This window comes from Mus caroli, chromosome 4 (genome assembly GCF_900094665.2).
Source record: "Mus caroli chromosome 4, CAROLI_EIJ_v1.1, whole genome shotgun sequence".
NCBI classification, from domain to species: domain Eukaryota; kingdom Metazoa; phylum Chordata; class Mammalia; order Rodentia; family Muridae; genus Mus; species Mus caroli.
In genome coordinates, this window is record NC_034573.1 from 29,127,831 (window position 1) to 29,146,106 (window position 18,276).

Genomic DNA, 18,276 nt, shown 5'->3' on the forward strand with positions numbered 1-18,276 from the left:
AAAAAAAAAAAAAAAAGAATCCAAGCACTTACCAGGAATTAGTCTACATATTAGAACACTTTCAAATTCTAGAAGCTTCAGAAAAAATAGCTACCGTCAAAGTGCTATGATTGCCTCACAAACATGCTTCTTAGCAGAGAGCTGTAAGTAAAGTAATTACGCGCCAACTAACCGGATAGTCAGTTTCCTTTACCTGTGTGACCGCCGAATACCAACTACAAAGGGTATCCATTGAATATGTCTTCTTCAGGGCCTTACCACTTGTCACCTCCTTGGAATTCCTATCTACACAGCAGTCCATCAACTGTGAGGTAAACTTTTGTAAAAAATGTTTCACATCTGCAGAATATAAAAAGCAAGGAAACTTACCTCCATCTTTAAAACAAAATTAAAGCCATTGAAACCTTTGATTAGCAGATTGCAATACTTAACGTGGAGTATATTTTTCTATATTTCATCAATACAGTTAAAAATATGCTAAGTATAATACCATTACACATTAGTACCCTGTCCTTAATATTCAATTTTGTTACTGTTGGACACATTCCATTGATAGTGTAATTGCCTAGCATGCACAAAGTCCTAAAGTAGACACCCAGAACTAAATAAACACAAATGTAGTCAGGTATGCCTAAATTCCCTGAAGACAGGAGGACCTGAAGTTCAGGTCATCTTCTGTTCTATGGTACACTCAATGCCTCTATGGCTTACAGGAGACCCTTTCTAAATAAGATAAAATAAATGAGTATATTTCACTAGTTCATACTAAGATCAGATCAAAATGTATATTATCTACAAGTATTATCTAAGAAAATATATAGGCAGAAAATTATACATTATTTTTAGAATATTATATATTTCCATTATTTTGACGACAAAAGAATGTCACGGTCCTTAAAAATAAAAGTTATATGTATTATCTTACTGATTATAAATCTTCATTTGCAATCATTTTTAAAAGACATCCTTGAGATATTAATTGTAATTCATCACAACCAAAGTACATTAATTCTATTCTCAGTACAGCTGGCAACAAAGGTGAGTGTGACCATGTGCACGGCTTATGATATGATGGCTTTATATGCACACAAGTCTGAGTCACATACTGTGTGTGCTTCATGATGGAACCGTTTATACTCTCAGGTCTGGCTCTGCATATGGACTACTGTTTAACCATCAATGGCCTTTTCAAGTGGGAAAAACATAGATTTAAGAGAATGAGTAGAAATGAGTAAGACATGCACAAAGTGTGGGGGGAGGGGTAAGAGGTGAGCATTTCTATGTTACCTGGACAATCCTTAGCTTGCAGTGAGACTACATATGGTGTGACATTATTCTGAAGGGTCTCTGTTAGACTTCTGAGTATCACATCATGATCGGTGACATTCACACCTGTGAGATAATAAACGATATCATGTCATCACCATCATTAACAATTTAGCAATGAGGATTTTAGAGAACAAGTAGAGCACCAGGTAAGAACAATTTAAAAGCAGGATTTGCAATAGAAATCAAGAAGACTGCACCACACCTGGCTCCTCTCAGTCTGGGATCTAAAGGAAGGAGCTACAGTTTACTTCCTGACTAGCCCACAGCCAATTCGGGCTGAGATGACAAGGGTAGGTGACAATCATGACATCAACAGGGAAGGAAAAAGCCAAAATATTGTTATTGATGGTATGATTGTGTATAGGTAAAACCCTGAGGACCCTAACAGGACATTCCCACAGCTGATGAACACAGTCAGCGAAGAAGCAGGACACAAACATCACAAACATAAATCAGCACCGGTCCTATACATGACCAACCATCCTTCTCAGAAAAGACACTCACAGTTGCCTCAAAATAACTAAGTCAATAACAATCTTAGTATTAGTTTAATCAAGGAAGTAAAACTCTTGTACAATGAAAATTTTAGGAAACCAAAGAAGATACCAAAAGACAGAAAGACCTCCTATATTGACAGACCTTCAATACTGTGAAAATGGCCACCCGACCAAAAGCAATCTCTTGGTTCTACAACTAGATTCTTATCTTTCATCTTACACAAAACTCACCTCCAAATGGTCCAAGGGCCTGACATAGGCCTGACAGGAGGAGAGGAAGTAAGGACTGCACTTATCACATGAAAAGGCTTTCTGGAACAGACCCTAGCACCAATACTAAGACCAACACTTGAGAAACTGGACCTCAAGATACTAAAAAACGTGTACACAGTAAGGACACCACCATTCACATGAAGACGCGGCCTACAGAATGGAAAGTCTATAAATCTAACAGGGTTAGTAACTAGGGTCTATAAGAACTAAGCATTAAAGCAATCAACCTAAACTAAAATTGAGGAACACAACTAAATATTGAGTTCTCAAAGTGAATATCAATAGCCAGGAAGTATTTTTTAAAATGTTTAACACCTTTAGCTATTGGAGAAATGCAAATTAAAATGATTTTGAAATGATCAGAAATGCAAGTGGATGTGGGAAAAAGAAGTAGTTACGCCCTGCTGGTGGGAGAGCAAACTGGAGCCACAATGCAACTCAACACTGGAGGTTCCTCAACAGGCTAGAAATGGATTTAGCACATGATCTAGTTATAGTCCTCCCAAAGGACTCTGTCTGCCTCATACTACAGAGAACCCTGTTCGTCCATGTTCATTGTTGCTTCACTCACAAAAGCAACAAAAAAAACCTAGATGTCCATTAATGATGAATGAATAATGGCAGTGTGGTTCATATACACAATGTAATATCATTCCGCTACTTAAAAATAAGATATGAAATCCACAGGTAAATGGATGAAGCTGGAAGTAATAATTCTGAGTGAGGTCACCCAGACTGTGATAGACAAGTGTTTCATGTTCTCTCCCATATGGGATGCAGCTTTGGATTTTTAGATATGTTCATTTAAACTGGAGTAACCACAGACGGCAGAAAACTAGTAAGAGGACATGGGAAGGGGTGGTTCAGGAAAGGGGGACAGATGCAGATGCTATGAATGGGGGAGGGGAATAACGGAGGATGGGATAAATGGTATGGGGATGGGGAATAACGGAGGAAGGGATAAATGGCATGGGGATGGGGAATAACGAAGGATAGGATAAATGGTATGGGGATGGGGAATAACGGAGGAAGGGATAAATAGTATGGGGATGGGGAATAACGAAGGATAGGATAAATGGTATGGGGATGGGGAATAACGGAGGAAGGGATAAATGGCATGGGGATGGGGAATAACGGAGGAAGGGATAAATGGTATGGGGATGGGGAATAACGGAGGAAGGGATAAATGGTATGGGGATGGGGAATAACGAAGGAAGGGATAAATGGTATAGGGATGGAGAATAACGAAGGATGGGATAAATGGTATGGGGATGGGGAATAACGGAGGAAGGGATAAATGGTATGGGGATGGGAAGGAAGGAGGATGGAGACAGGTACATAAGGACTATGGTGAAAGGCCATGGTTTCTACTACTGTAGAAACTTTCTAAAACTTATTTATATTCGGAGAGAAAAAGAGTTTCAATAGTTACTCTATACTGGGTGAGGGGAGAGGGTAATGCCACCCTAAGTCACTAGAGGCTACAAATAAAAAGTCAAGTGCCAGGCATGAAGTAACTGCTTTTTGAGTTTTTGGACAGTGGGATCCTATACATCCCTACCCCAAAACATTACACACTATCATCAAGTATAATTTAAAATATGTCTTAAATATCAGTAGAAGACTTAGGGTATTAAAAATAGAATTTAAAAGGCATTAAAATGTTAAATACTAGAGCCCAGTGTTAACAAACTCTAAAGAAGTAACAAGTTGGGGTCCAAGTGTGATAGCATACTTTAATCTCAGCACTCAGGAGGCAGAAGTAGGCAGATCTCTATGAATTTGAGACCAGTATGGTCTACATAGAAGATTCTGAGCTAACCAAGTCTACACAGTGAGACCTTGTCAAAAACAAAACAAGCATACAAACAAAAAGTAACATATTGGAAGCAAAATCAATATACATGTTTGGAACACTACTAATTTCTATTTTATTTTCAGAATGAAAAAACGTAAACCAGGTGTGGTTCAATGGGAGGGTAGATGCTGAGCATGCATAAAACTCCTGGTCTCACTCCCAACACCACACATTATTTAAACAATGAAAAAAAGACTCTCCTTCCTGACCTTAATCACAGCCTCGCCTCCAGCCCTGTAGCCGGCTCCTTGCAGATGCCTCTCCTCACACACTACCTCCATTCCCTAGGGACGCCACCAAACCCTGATTAGAGGGCCCTCTTAGCTCTTCCTTCTAGCCCATCCCCACCTGGAAGGAGAGACAGAATGAAGACTTCTGGGGAGACATGGGAGTGACTGCAGGGAGAGGATTAGATGTGGAGTGAAGGAGAGAAGGATGAAGAAGGGAAGATTGGGGGGAGGAGTCAACTAACACTAAGTGCCATTTGAGCAGTCATCTGGAAACCCACTACTGTAAAAGCTTCTTACAATAGAGACATATTTGGAAGAAGTCTAAATGGAATAACCAAACAATGAGAAAGACCAGAGTCCCAGCTACATGTCTCTTGCCACCAAGTGAAACATCCAGTGGCAGGAATAGGCTAAATTTACGTGACTTATTGGCCAAAATGGCCCCATGGAAACTGTAATAGTTTGAATAAAAATGGGCCCTGTACTGGCTGGTTTTGTGTCAACTTGACACAGGCTGGAGTTGTCACAAAGAAAGGAGCTTCAGTTGAGGAAATGCCTCCTTGAGATCCAGCTGCAAGTCATTTTCTCAATTAGTGATCAAGGAGGGAGATCCCCTTGTGGGTGGTGCCATCTCTGGGCTGGTAGTCTTGGTTCTATAAGAAAGCAGGCTGAGCAAGCCAGGGGAAGCAAGCCAGTAAAAAACATCCCTCCATGCCCTCTGCATCAGCTCCTGCTTCCTGACCTGCTTGAGTTCCAGTCCTGACTTCCTTTGGTGATAAACAGCAGTATGGAAGTGTAAGCCGAATAAACCCTTTCCTCCCCAACTTGCTTCTTGGTCATGATGTTTTTTTGTTTAGGAATAGAAACCCTGACTAAGACAGGCGCCAAAGACCCATATGTCTCGATGTTTGATTTTCAGTTGGCAGATTGTTTAGGAAGGATTTGGGGTATGGCTTTGTAGAGTAGATGTGTCACTGGTTACCGGGGGTGTGCTTTGATACTTCAAAATCCAACACCAGAACCAGGCGCCTTCATTCTGCCGCCTCCTTGGATCAGAATTTAAGCTCTCAGCTAGTTCCTGTTCCAACAAGATGCCTGCCTGCCTGCCTGCCTGTCACTATGCCTCCTGCCATGATGATTATGGACTAATCCTCTGAAACTGTAGGGAAGTTCTCAACCAAATGCTTTCTTTTATAAGTTGCTTTGGTCATGATGCTTTTTCACCAAAACAAAACAAACAGTAACTAAGAGACTCCCAAACAACTCATGCTCCTGCCAACGCTATTTATTGGTTTCTCTCTACAGAATGACAGTAAGGCTCTATTGCTGAACAAAACACTCAGGAAGTCAAGCTGATGTCTAACTAGAGACTTCTTGAAGGTACTCGGTATGTTCCCAGAGAAAGGTCCAGCTACGAATCCTATCTATGTCGGTTGCCTCACCTGGAAGATATGCTGTTGCAATGGTGACACAAACATGGGAGTGACCACCTACTATCTAACTGCATTTAAGGCCCACTCTATGAGAGGGAACCTGTGCTGGACTGCTTCAGTGGCCAAGATCCTGAAAACAGGCCATTATGCCAAAAGGATAACCAATACTACTTACTGTTCTGCTAAATGCAATAATAAACAGATTCCTATCAGTGCCTTGCTCACTCATCATCCAAGAAGCTTCCTCTTGCTGTAGAGGGGGCCTATTATAGAGACCCAGACCCACAAGCAGACAATGTGCATTGTGAGAGATTTTGGAACACTCAATATTAAATGGCTCAATAAGCATGCAGAAGAGGAGGCAGAGAGACTGTGAGAGCCAGAGGAGATAACACCAAGGAAACAATGACTTTCTAACACAAGACTGACACATGCATCTCACAGAGATTGTGGTAGATCAGGTTCAAACCAGACAGGGCCCCAATGCTGAGAGGTAGAGGTGGTAATGAGCCAACCCTTAGCTTCCAACCCTAGCTAAGAAGCTATGTGCAAGTAGTACCCATGTGCAAAGAAAAGTTAGTTGTCTGGAGACTCATGCCATATACATTCACCAAACTCTGACACGATTGTGGATGCCAAGTGCTTGCTGACAGGAGCCTGATATGGCTGTCTCCTGAGAGGCCCTGCCAGAGCCTTACATATACAGAGGTGGATGCTTGAGCACAGGGTCTCCAATGGAGGAGTTAGAGAAAGGACTGAAGGAGCTGAAGAGGTTTGCAACCCTACAGGAAGAACAACAATATGAACCAGCCAGACGCTTCAGAGCTCCCAGGGACTATGCCACCAACCAAGGAGTACACATGGCTCTCCAGCTGCATATGTAGCAATGGGAGGAGAGGTCCTTGGTCCTATGAAGGTTTGCTAGATGCCCCAGTATAGGGGAATTGAGTGCAGGGAGAGAGTGAGTGGGTGGGTGAGTGGAGAAACACCCTCATAGAAGCAGGGAGAAGGGAGCTGGGAAATGGGGTTTCTGGGAAGGGGGTAATCGGGAAAGGGGCTAACATCTGAAATGTAAATGAAGAAAATACCCATTAAAAAGGGGTGGGGGATAAAGCTATAGAGAAAGGTTTAATATTCATACACACACCCCAGAAGAAAGTTAGTTTTCTTCAGTGGCATCTCATTGGGCATGTTAACCATGAGGCAGGCCCCACACCCAGCAGTAGATGGCCTCCAGACTTCTGAGACTTTTTGTCTCATATTGATGAGTTCAGGCATTTTTTTGGTCTTATTGGTCTTTTGAGTATATATTTTGATCTTTGATTTTGTGTTTATAAGTTTTCCTTTGTACTTTTGTGTCTACATGTTGTGCTTTTTCTTTGTCTTATTTATTCTGGTTTTCTTGGTAACCTGAAAAAATACTGTTAATAAATCAGATATTTTGTATTATCCTGAAATATGCTTGCTCTAAATTAGATATTATTGATAAATATTTTAAAAAATTATAACATAATCTGGAAATAATTTATATACAATTTATACAAATTCTTCTCTATGCAATTAATGTTAAAAGAATCTGAATTAAGATTTCAAGTGCAAGAAATAAGTATTATAAATTTCATTGAAGATAATGTTGTTTTAAGAAGGTAGAAATAATTAAATCCACTAACACACTAGTGTTTTATTATTGAATTCAAATGTCATTACCCTAGAAACACACAGGAAGAACAAAAAAAACAATTGTAGTTTTCCTCAGTTCTTCTACTAGTAATGTAGCTAGATCAATTTCTTTTTATCTACAGATACCTGAATATATAATAAACATTTACAAAGTATGTAAATCAAACCATAGTTGTTTTAATTTATAGGAGTTTTATCATAACAAGATATTTTCCACTAGTATCAATAGCAAAACCAGCTTTAAAAATATGTACAGATATGCATACATACCAAGAATATGCACAAATATGCATACATACCAAGAATAAGAGCAGCTGTTGGAATTTCTCTGAATTTCATTTGAGAGCCCCAGTCTCTTGAATTTTTCTGGAATTCAGGATGGGACTTCTGCAGAAAGTCAACTAGGTTATCAAACAGATTTCCATTTAATTCCTCCTGTAATTGCTGCAAAGAAAACAAAATTTCATGAGTTATTAGTAGTTGTATTTCTTTTCTTTCCTGGTGTAGGAGTTTTTAATTTTTCTTTTCCCTTTGAATGTTCAGTAATTTTAGTTGATGAGATAAAGCAGCAATAGAGCAACAGGGTAAAAAACCCCACAGATGCCAGGCAGTGGTGGTGCACACCTTTAATCCCAGCACTCGGGAGGCAGAGGCAGGCGGATTTCTGAGTTTGAGGCCAGCCTGGTCTTCAAAATGAGTTCCAAGACAGCCAGGGCTACACAGAGAAACCCTGTCTCGAAAAACTCAAAAAAAAAAAAAATCCCCACAGATATCAACACACAATGGCCAGCACAAACTGTATTGAAAGGGAAGAGAAGAGGGGGAAACCTAGACTGTATTAACACACAACAAGCAGAAACAATGTATTGGAAGGGGACAGAATGGGACAGGCACAGGTATCTTAACACACAGTGAGCAAGCACACAGTGTATTGAGAGGGAATAGAAGGGCTAAAGAGCTGAATGAAAGTGACAATCAGAAAAAAACTGTGGGTAAATGGGACAGGTTGAAGTTTGGGGATTAAGGCAGGGAGGGATAAGGACACCAAGTTACAGGATTATGAGAGTGAAGGATACCTAGCTACCAAAGATGGTCTCATTATGCAGACAGTCTCCCAGATAACCATCATTAGAATGCCAACATTATCTCTGACAGGGCTAGGAAGCAGACCTCAAAAATGAGTAACAGCTTCAAAAATTTTAAAAAAGGTTTTCCTTGGCTTTCTGGAGATTAATGCTTTAGATTACTTCATTTAAAAATCTCTCAATTACTCATTCCATTACCACTCACTAATCATGTTGTGGATATCAACAACAGCCTTTTCTTTTAGGGAAAAAGGTGAAGAGATAAAAGTGGAACCATGCACTGTAAGCAGAAGAGGGAACTCATTTGAACCAAGGCACTGTCTGCTGATGCAGAGGGTGAGAGGAGACAAAGGTAAGTGAGAAGAACAAGCTGTAGAAACAAAGAAGAAAGCATTTGGAGAAAGGACCACTGGCACAGCTTAGCATTAAAGATCCAATGTGAGGAAAGGCGCTGCGGGGAGGTAAAGGTCTCCACTGAAACAACCACCATGAGATAAAAGGACTGGGACTGGAAAGAGGACACCTAGTGAGCCACAAGAGTGACACGGCAGGCAGAGGATGAAGGAGGAGGTGTTGGTGAGGGGCTATATGAAACCCACCCCAAAGTCTGAGAGAGCTGCATCTGCCTGAAGAGGAGGCATGTTCCTGTGACTCAAACCAACAAAGCTAGTGGCAGGTTCAACGACAGGATGTCAGGGATGCAGCTCAGGGAGTGTTACTGTAACCTACGTTAAGAAACCTAGACAAGATCTTGTGTACAGTGTTTCAGCAGCTAAAGTCCTCTGGCAGAGGACTGGAGCTCAGTTCCCTCCTTGTTAACTCCAACCCCAGTGAATTCAATACCCTCTTCTGTGGAGTGTAAAGTAGTAAAGATGGATGGGAAACAGTAAGAGACTGGACAGCAGGTGCACTGGAAAAATGCCTCAGTGGGTAAACGTGCATGTTGTGCAAGCAGAAGACCTAAGTTGGAATTCCTAGCACCCACATAAAAACTGTGTGCAACTCTCATTCAAAAGCAAGACACTATAGCAGCGTGTCGCTTAAGCCGAACGAGCTGCTGGCACTGGAGCTGCTGCCTTTACTATACTGATGATATTCACAGCCAGAATATTCAGTAAGCTCCAGGCCAACCTGAGCTTAAGACTATGTCTCAAGAAGAAACCAAACCAAAACACAGCAAAAGCTGGATGCCAGCACAAATTTCAAAATGGCTTCATTTCAGACTTGTGTAACCTCTTAACTGAATTTAAGAGTTCACCACAGTGATTTTCTTTTTCTTAGAAACGATCGTGTTGCAGCGACGAAGGCCATGCATAACATTTAGAACATGACACCTGTTTTACTTGTGGTATATAGGCTGTGTTTGATTGTACTTTCTCATTTTCTATGTATACTCTTATACACCGTTAGATATGAGAAGTAATAAATACAAGACTCATACTATTTTATTACAGAAATGTAAAAAGGAAATTATTCACCTCTGTTTCAGATTTCATCCGTTGCCATAGCAAGCTATATGTTTCAAATCGAAGTTTACTGTCCTCAGAGTCAAGTTCCTCATTATTAAAATAATCCTCTAAAAAAAAAAAAAAAACCCCAGAAAGTCAATTTTTTTAACACAATAAAATTAAGAGACTGTACATAGAGACAAACAGCATGGGAGAGGGGATTAAAACATTTTCTTTTTTTTTTTTTTCTTTTTTTTGGGAGTTTTTTGTTTGTTTGTTTGTTTGTTTGTTTTGGTTTTTTCGAGACAGGGTTTCTCTGTATCGCCCTGGCCGTCCTGGAACTCACTTTGTAGACCAGGCTAGCCTCGAACTCAGAAATCCGCCTGCCTCTGCTCAAAACATTTTCTATGCCTCTATGCATCAAAAAACTATGTATCTACATATACATGTCTCCTTTACATTTGGAGAAAAACAATATAGTTTATCATTTATATTTAATTTAAATCTCAATTTTTACCATAATATAAAGGACATTTAAAATTTTAGAGTTCTATTTCTTACTAAGAATCTCTAAGCATTGACTTGCTGATTTTCAGTTCAAGGTTTATATAAACATTAAGGTTTTCATCCATATCATCTTTAACTTTATCAAATAATTTTCATACTTTTTTGTCCTAATAGTTTAGTCCAGCCTGACTTAATAAGTATTACTTTCTTTTTTGTCTTTTCTTCTCTCTTCTCCTCTCTTCCCCTCCCGCCCCCCTCTAGCTTTTCAAGACAGGGTTTCTCTGTATAGGTAATCCTGGCTATCCTGCAACTCGCTATGTAGAGGAGGCTGGCCTCAAACTTAGAGATCTGTCTACTTCTGCCTCCCAAATATTGGGATTAAAGGTACGAGCCACCATCATCGGCCTTTTTTTCCATTTAATTTTTTTATGTATGAGTGCTCTGTCCGCATGAACACCTGCATGCCAGAAGAGGACATCAGATCCCTTTATAGGTGGTCATGAGCCACCATGTGGATGCTGGCAATTGAACTCAGGACCTCCAGAAGAGAAGCCAGTGCTCTTAACTGCTAAACCATCTCACCAGACCCTTTTCTTTTTTTATAATTCAATTCTATTAAAAGGTGCATGCATTGCCAAGAAAGGCAGAAGAGAGTGTTGAATCCCCTTGACTGGAGCTAACAGCAGATAGTTACATACAGTATAGATAATAACAGATAGTTGTCAGCTGCCATGTGGGGCCTGGGAATCAACCCCAGTTCTCTACAAAAGCAGCCAATGCTCCTAACAGTTGAGAATTATCTCTGCTCTAATGTGTATTACCTTATATATATTTAAAACTGTTCTCTCCTGTCAGCCTTTCTGTCAAAATATTCTTATTGCAATAATTCTGAAAAAAATGTGTAGCAAGGAATATATTATTTTGAAAATTTAACAAATATATTTCCAGTAGACATAAAAACAAAAGTCCCAGAAAACAACTTTTACTCTTATCCTCTAAGAGCAAATGTGTTCTATTTCACGGTTTACTAAAGTGACTTCATAACGTGCAACGGGTTGGGACCTCCAATTTGGACACAGCAGAAATGTATTTATATGTTGACTACCCCACCTCCGGTTCATCTCAGATGCTCTCTTAGTTGAACATCGGTTTGGGAACTTTGTTCTATTTCCATACCAATTCTCATCCTACAGTCACCAAGGAATTTTCCTCTTGGATTCAAACAGAATCTAGAGTACAAACGGGCTAGAGAAGAGAAGAGGTGCGGCAGCTAACACACTTGCTTCTCTTGCAGAGGGTCTGGGCTTGAGTCGGCCCAGGAGCCACACCGTGCTCAGCCACCTGCGGCTACATTTCCAGGGTAGCTGCTACGATCCTCAGGCCTCTGCAGCAGCGACCCGGCATGCACACAATGACGTACTCTCAGAGGCAAAAATACACACATAAAAACAAAAGATCCCACAACAACCAAACAAAACCCACATGCTAGGAAATTAATAGTCAGCTTGGCACTTCTCAAAATAATTAACACTGGTAGAGTAACTGAATTAAGTCAAATGTATAGACTGAGCTGGTAAAAAGAAAAAAAAATTAATGGTTATAAAAATTCATATCCAGGCCAAAGACAAATATAAAGGCCAGCATTCAGCAAAAGTACTCCAAGTTTGAAGACAGCACAGGCCCTACATACCTAGATATATTTATTTTAAAATCATACTTTAAAACAGTAGTAGCTTGTTCCTTCACTCACATATCTTATGTTCCTCACCATTTCCTACTTTCTGCCAATCAGTATTTCACTCCGATGTTTGCTTTTTTCTATAAGGCAGAACTTTCACTCTGGCATCCTATTGGGAGTGCTATGCCTTTCATTGGTAATCTAGAATACATGTTCCTCCTTATAAGAGCTGACTTAGTTTTCACAAGTGTCTTAATTTTGCCATTAAAATATCAAGATGGCAAAGTTATTATATTAAGATGCAAAAAACAAAGAGAGATTGTAAAAGATAAAGCAAAAGGTTGCCTTAAACAGAAAAAAGTCACTGTATTCTATTGGTTGGTAGGATGGTGATAAAATGTTACGTAGCAAACTAAGGCATGAGTTCACATGTTGAGTTACCACAGCCAAAGTACACAGTGAAGATGATCCTCGAAGCTGGGAAGGCACCAGCAGGACACCAGCCTATGGGCATCACTTCTCTCGGTCCTTGAAGTCAGGTCACAGTGAGCAACAGCGAGAAGAGCTGCAGATGGACACTGCTATCCAGGCTTCCCCCTCAGCTCAGCTTCTATGTCAGTGTGTATGCTCAGCCCTGCCACACGGCTGCCAGGCTCTCTTTCAATCTTTTACCCAGTTCTACCAACTGTTTTGTTACGTGTGCAGTCTTCCATAACACACTATCAGGTGGGAGAATTCACCAGTGTTTGCTTAGGGATACATCTACATATCTTCAAGTCAGGGGATATATGGTGGGCAGAACATAAACCTTCTCCAGTCAATCTGCTTCAAATACTAAAGGTGAAGGTAGCTGCTAAACAGTGGGATTTATTTCCCTCATCCCATTTCTTTCAATCAGTCAATTCCCAAACACTTTTGTCTGTAATAAAACATTAATCTTAAGCCAGCACAATGAAAGAAAAATTAACAGTTCTGAAACAATGCTCAAATTATACTGTACACATGACATGTTGATATTATAAACTGTAAATAAACCTTATGTAATCACTGCAATCCAATGTAAAGTTCTATGCAAACATTTGCCTCACATTAAAAGAGGGTATCATACAGCCACGGTTAGAGCATGAGGTCAAAGTCACAGCGGATGGACTCAAATCCTAACTCTCTGATGTTTACAGCATTTTAAGACTGAGAGAAGTGTTTCTATTGTCAGGAATCTTCATATATATTAATGGAAATAATACTACACTCCCCACAGTTGCTGAGATTAAACAAACTAAAGTGCTTAGAACAGTTCAGCACATAATAATTGCTTTAATATACTAATATACTGTTATAATTATATTGCTATATTGTTATATTGTGGTTTCAGATGTCATTGTATGGTATGTGTCTTTCATACATAATGAAGGAATAACCTTTTCTTTAAACTACTCCTGGTATACTGAATCATCTCCAACATTAAAGAAATTTACTTATTATCACTTAAGTTTAAGAAGACCTGGGGGGGTGGTGGGGGGTGGCTGGAGAGGTGGCTCAGCAGTTAAGAGCATTGACTGCTCTTCCAAAGGTCCTGAGTTCAAATCCCAGCAACCACATGGCTGCTCACAACCATCCGTAATGAGATCTGATGCCCTCTTCTGAGGTGTCTGAAGACAGCTACAGTGTATTTACATATAATTAATAAATAAATCTTAAAAGAAATAAAAAGATCTAGGGGAAGAAAAATAAACAAATTGGATGTTATGGTACTTTACCTATTGGCACAAAGATCTTTCTTTTTTTGAAGTCTGGTTTAAACACAAAGCAGCCCTGTTTAAAAAAGAAGGGAGGGAAGGAGGAATAAAGCATAAAGTCAAATTAGGTACAGAGCAGGCAGATTTAATTACCCACATACTCTATCAACAAGCAAGTTCTTTAAAGGGGAACTGGAGTGGGAGATATAGCTCTTCCATCTCAATCACATGGTGGCTCACAACCATCCATAATGAGATCTGATGCCCTCTTCTGGTGTGTCTGAAGACAGCTACAGTGTACTTATGTATAATAATAAATCTTTTTTAAAAAAAAGAAAAAGAAAAAAGAAAAGAAAGAAAAGAAATACAGAAGTGGAATAGTCTTGAAAAATTCATCCATTTCGTCCTCCTCAATCCAGTAAGTTCTCACACTTTTTAGGACCCATCCTAAGGAAGAGATAGACCTTTTTTTTTTAAGTTCAAGTTTCATAAACATTAATGATGTGCATTAAAATGGATTAAGTTAAAAACACTCATTCCAAGAGGATTTTTTGCTTAATTAACTCTAAGTATCTACAACCAGGATGTTTCATCTGACACCTTTTCTCAATCAATAAGCTCCTTTCCATTTATCCATTTCAGTTTGGCTCAAAGCTCATCGCTCACATCTGTAATCCACTTGAGACAAGAGAACTGTCATGACTGAGGCTAGCCTGCTTTATACAGTTAGAAAACCTAGGCGTGGTTTCCACACTTGCAATCTTAGTGCTTGTGGAGACAGAAAATCCCTTACATGAGTGTGTGTAAGCCTAGCTATACAACCAAACCAAATCAAAACAAACCAAGCCCTCGTCTTCTCAGGAGACCCTCCTGGACTCTCTCGCCAGAAATGCTTCTCCTGAGATCTCAGGACTCAAACATCTTTGCTTTATCTTCCTGGTAAATTGTGAGCACACTTACAGCACAGATGTACTTTATATATAACCACCTCCTCGATGTTTATAATGTACTAACAAATAAATACATTAGGTGACCAGTACACAGAATGAATAAATACTTGCTAAGTAATTTTCCAGCTACATTAAGTTTGCTATTATTATTTGTGACCACTGAAACTTAGCTAAGTTTCTAGTTGCAGTGTATTCTGCCAAAATGAAAGTTACATTTCATGAATAGTCTCTTAAGACTTCCATTTATATAGAAAATGAAAGATTACAAGAAGTAAAATATGACAAAAAAAAAAGTCATCTCAGACTACTGTTAAACAGCTTTGCAAAATATAAAGTAGCCATGTGGGTTACATGTTCCAAATTAAGCTGTACCTCATGGTCTTGCAACTAGTAAAGGTCTATGTACATATTTCTAAGAAGTGCATGGTAGCATGACAAGCTTATTACTGCATTCTTTCCATATACACGTTACAGCCATGTAACGTGTATATGGACATATTGTACATATTTCTAAGAAGTGCATGGTAGCATGACAAGCTTATTACTGCATTCTTTCCATATACACGTTACAGCCAAACAGTTATAGAATGGATAGTAGTATAACAAATATTAGCACAAGGATATGAATATAAGCAACAAACATTAATGAACAGTAACGTGGTTAACCACCTTAACCATCAGCCAAAAAATATGTCAAAAAAAAAAAAAAAAAAACAACAATACTTGATAGGTTTAAGGAGGAAAATAAACGTTTGCAGTTCCATGAATTCTGGAAATTGTCCTTAAAGGTTCTTATTTATATAATATTTCTTTCATGATTATCAACACAGATATTTCTGTTAGGGCAAAAAGAAAAGTGCTTTTCTGAAAAAACTATCATCTCCAAGTTTTATAGAAATGATTGCTTTCTGGAAAAAAAAAAAAACTCTCCATCTCTGGAAGGGCTGGAGAAGCAGCTGTGGTAAAGCTTTTGTGTAGTGTGCACAAAGTCCACACTGTTACATTCACCACCAGAAAAGAAAACGCAATGAAGTCTTAAGCAACAAACAGGATTAGGAGTTAGGGCACTCAAAACATCTGGAACTTTGTAGCCAAGGAAAAATAAAAATAGAAATAAAGCTAATAAAAACACAGGAAGTCTTTATCTAGGAACTGGGTAAGGTGGTGCACACCCTTAATCCTAGCACTTGGCAGGCTCAGGAAGGCAGATGAGTTCAAGTTCAGGCTCATCTACATATAGAGTTGCAAACCGATAAAGGCACATCGAGAGAACATGTCTCCAAAAAATTAATTAAACCACAGTGTCTGTTCTCTTTGAAATGTAGTCTTTGAGGGTACTGCTTGTCATTGACCATTTTAATCAAAATTAAATGTCTGGTGCACCGTTACCTTTCATCATTAACACACTTCTCAAATGTCTTAACCCTCAGCCAGAACCGTACCAGGTGTAAAGTGTCTCCATTTCTGTTGAACTGTGACAATTTCTTTAAGCGGCAGTTGCGTTTCTTGGACTAAAGTGACTTGCCTTTATATCCTTGTCTTCCCTGCTCCATCTCCCCTCAGGAATGCCCAGCTAGAAAATGTGTGTATCTATCACTTAAACTTCACAAACTGAGGAGTCATTCGCTCCTTACCTCTAGCAACAACCTAGTGGGCTGTGCGCCAAAACCAGAGAGCATTTCAAGGTCCTCCAGCGTGTTCACCCCATAAAAGCACTGTGAGCCAGAGTTCCCCTCATTGGCTCTGCTGTGTTGCTGCCTGCCTGCCTGCCTGCCTCATTCTGATGTTAACATCACCTCTAACAGACCTGTTATAAAAGAAGACAGCCCACTTCAGTGTTCCCCTACAGCCCCAATCACGAAACCTTTCAGAAGTCTGTTATTTCAGATTCCTTCAGGAGTGTCCTTCTGTTCTTAGAACAGAAGTCAAGTCTTACTTTACAAGGCATAGCAGCACAGGCCAATAGAACTTTCTTTTCCAACGGCTGCACTGTTTGATATTCTTGAAATATAGCTGCTAATGGTAAACTTAATTTTAAGTTATCTTAATTCCAGTTGTAGCCACAGGCTCCTAGGGGGCAATACAAGCCTAGGATTTCTCCTCTTACAAACTACAATTTGACTAGTACTCCCTTGCCATCGAGTAGTCCACAATCCCTCAAAACACTCATCTGAATTACATTTTATTCTGGTTTTTCCTAATGCTTCTCTCTCGACGGGTTAAACTGCTCTTTTTTTACTTAATAAGCTATTTTCCTTCTACATTCTAAGGCAAAGACCATCTTATTCTGCTCTCCCAAACTAATGCTTTATATTTTGCCAAGATTCTTGTTTTTCAGATCTTAGCCAAACTGTCACTTTCTCCAAGAAGTTCCCTGGTCTCCCAGAAATCTTGGTCCGTCCCTCCTCTCTTAGAACTTTTCTCCTTGCTAATGCGCCAATTCAAGATCAGCCGCTTATTAGTATTTCTGGGAACAGAAATCTAATTTTGCCTCCATCTGTATCTCGGTCACTTAAAGCACAGTGTGAACTTATGGAGGAGGAAGGGTGGGGGAAGCGGCAGGACGCAGCACATTCTAGGGGCAGTCGCTCTCCTAGCCTTGGCGCCAAGGCCGAGTTGCCCAAAGCAAAGCTTGCCTCGAACCGGGACCTGGGCAAAGCCGCCCGAGTCCTGTTCTTCGCGGAGCCAGAGCTGATGCCCATCAAACCTCGTCGGACTTGCCAAACAGGCACCTCGAATCTGAGGCGAGCGCCACCCCCACGTACCTTAGACACGGAGGAGGTGGCCATAGTCCGCGGCCCCGTGTGCGTGCGCACTCCACACTTCCGCGCGCCCTGGCGGAAGCAGAGGCGACTTCCGGCGCGGAGGCGGGGCGTGCGGGAAAGGGAGGCATGGCGTGTGGCTTTCGTAGGTCGATCGCCTGTCAGGTACTGTCCAGAGCGGCGAGCCCGCGGGAGCCAGGGCCGGAGGGTGCAGCCTAGGCCGGCTCTGCCTCCTCCCTGCGCTGCGGAGTGGGAAGACCCTCGAGAGCCGAGTGCTCCCTGTCTTCTCATTTCCCGTTCTTAATGCTTTAACCGGGGCGGACTGTCCAGAGGCCATGATTAGACCCTGTAGAAATTAATGTTCCTCCTTCGTTTATGCCCTTTATTTGCTCTCATGAATAACCTGGTAGGATATACCTCGAATAAGAAATTTTGTAGCTTACTAAACCTGTAGGCGATGCTCTCCCGAGGAAAAGCTCTAAATCCCGACTTGGAGACCATTGGATAAAATAGCTGATTTAAAAGTCATGCTAAGGGCTGCGGAGATGGCTCCGCGGGTGAAGCGCCTGCTATACAAGCATCAGTGCCTGCGTTTGAATTTCCAGAACCTAGATTGAAAACCCTGCATAGCTAAGGAAGTCTGAAACCACACTTCTGAGAGGTGGAAACAGAGACAGGTGGCTCCAGCTCCTGGTTCGGTGAGAGTCTGCCTCAAATAAGGTGGAGAAAGACACTTGACCTGTACTCCTCGCGTGTTCAGCGCAGCCCATCCTGCCTGGAGTTTGCTAGTGCTAGCACAGACTTAGGCCC

The 18,276-nt window shown here is 40.5% G+C and overlaps 2 protein-coding genes across 4 annotated transcripts in view; one reads left to right on the top strand and one right to left on the bottom strand.

Moving 5' to 3' along the window:
• The window catches only part of Orc3 (origin recognition complex subunit 3), a 47,696-nt gene extending 30,147 nt beyond the window's left edge, over nucleotides 1-17,549 (bottom strand). For all 3 annotated transcript variants that reach the window (XM_021159991.2, XM_021159990.2, XM_021159992.2), the window contains exons 1-6: nucleotides 17,470-17,549; nucleotides 13,776-13,830; nucleotides 9,864-9,961; nucleotides 7,600-7,744; nucleotides 1,288-1,392; nucleotides 194-339 (exon numbers count right to left, since the gene is read on the bottom strand). In XM_021159991.2, coding sequence (XP_021015650.1) covers nucleotides 194-339; nucleotides 1,288-1,392; nucleotides 7,600-7,744; nucleotides 9,864-9,961; nucleotides 13,776-13,830; nucleotides 17,470-17,493 — 573 coding nt within the window. In that variant the 5' untranslated portion in view covers nucleotides 17,494-17,549. The remainder of the gene's footprint in view (nucleotides 1-193; nucleotides 340-1,287; nucleotides 1,393-7,599; nucleotides 7,745-9,863; nucleotides 9,962-13,775; nucleotides 13,831-17,469) is intronic.
• Nucleotides 17,550-17,565: 16 nt separating this feature from the next.
• Rars2 (arginyl-tRNA synthetase 2, mitochondrial) overlaps nucleotides 17,566-18,276 on the top strand; it is a 44,163-nt gene continuing 43,452 nt past the window's right edge. Inside the window, exon 1 of the mRNA XM_021160241.2 lies at nucleotides 17,566-17,631. Within this exon, the coding sequence (XP_021015900.1) occupies nucleotides 17,596-17,631 (36 nt within the window). The 5' untranslated portion in view covers nucleotides 17,566-17,595. The remainder of the gene's footprint in view (nucleotides 17,632-18,276) is intronic.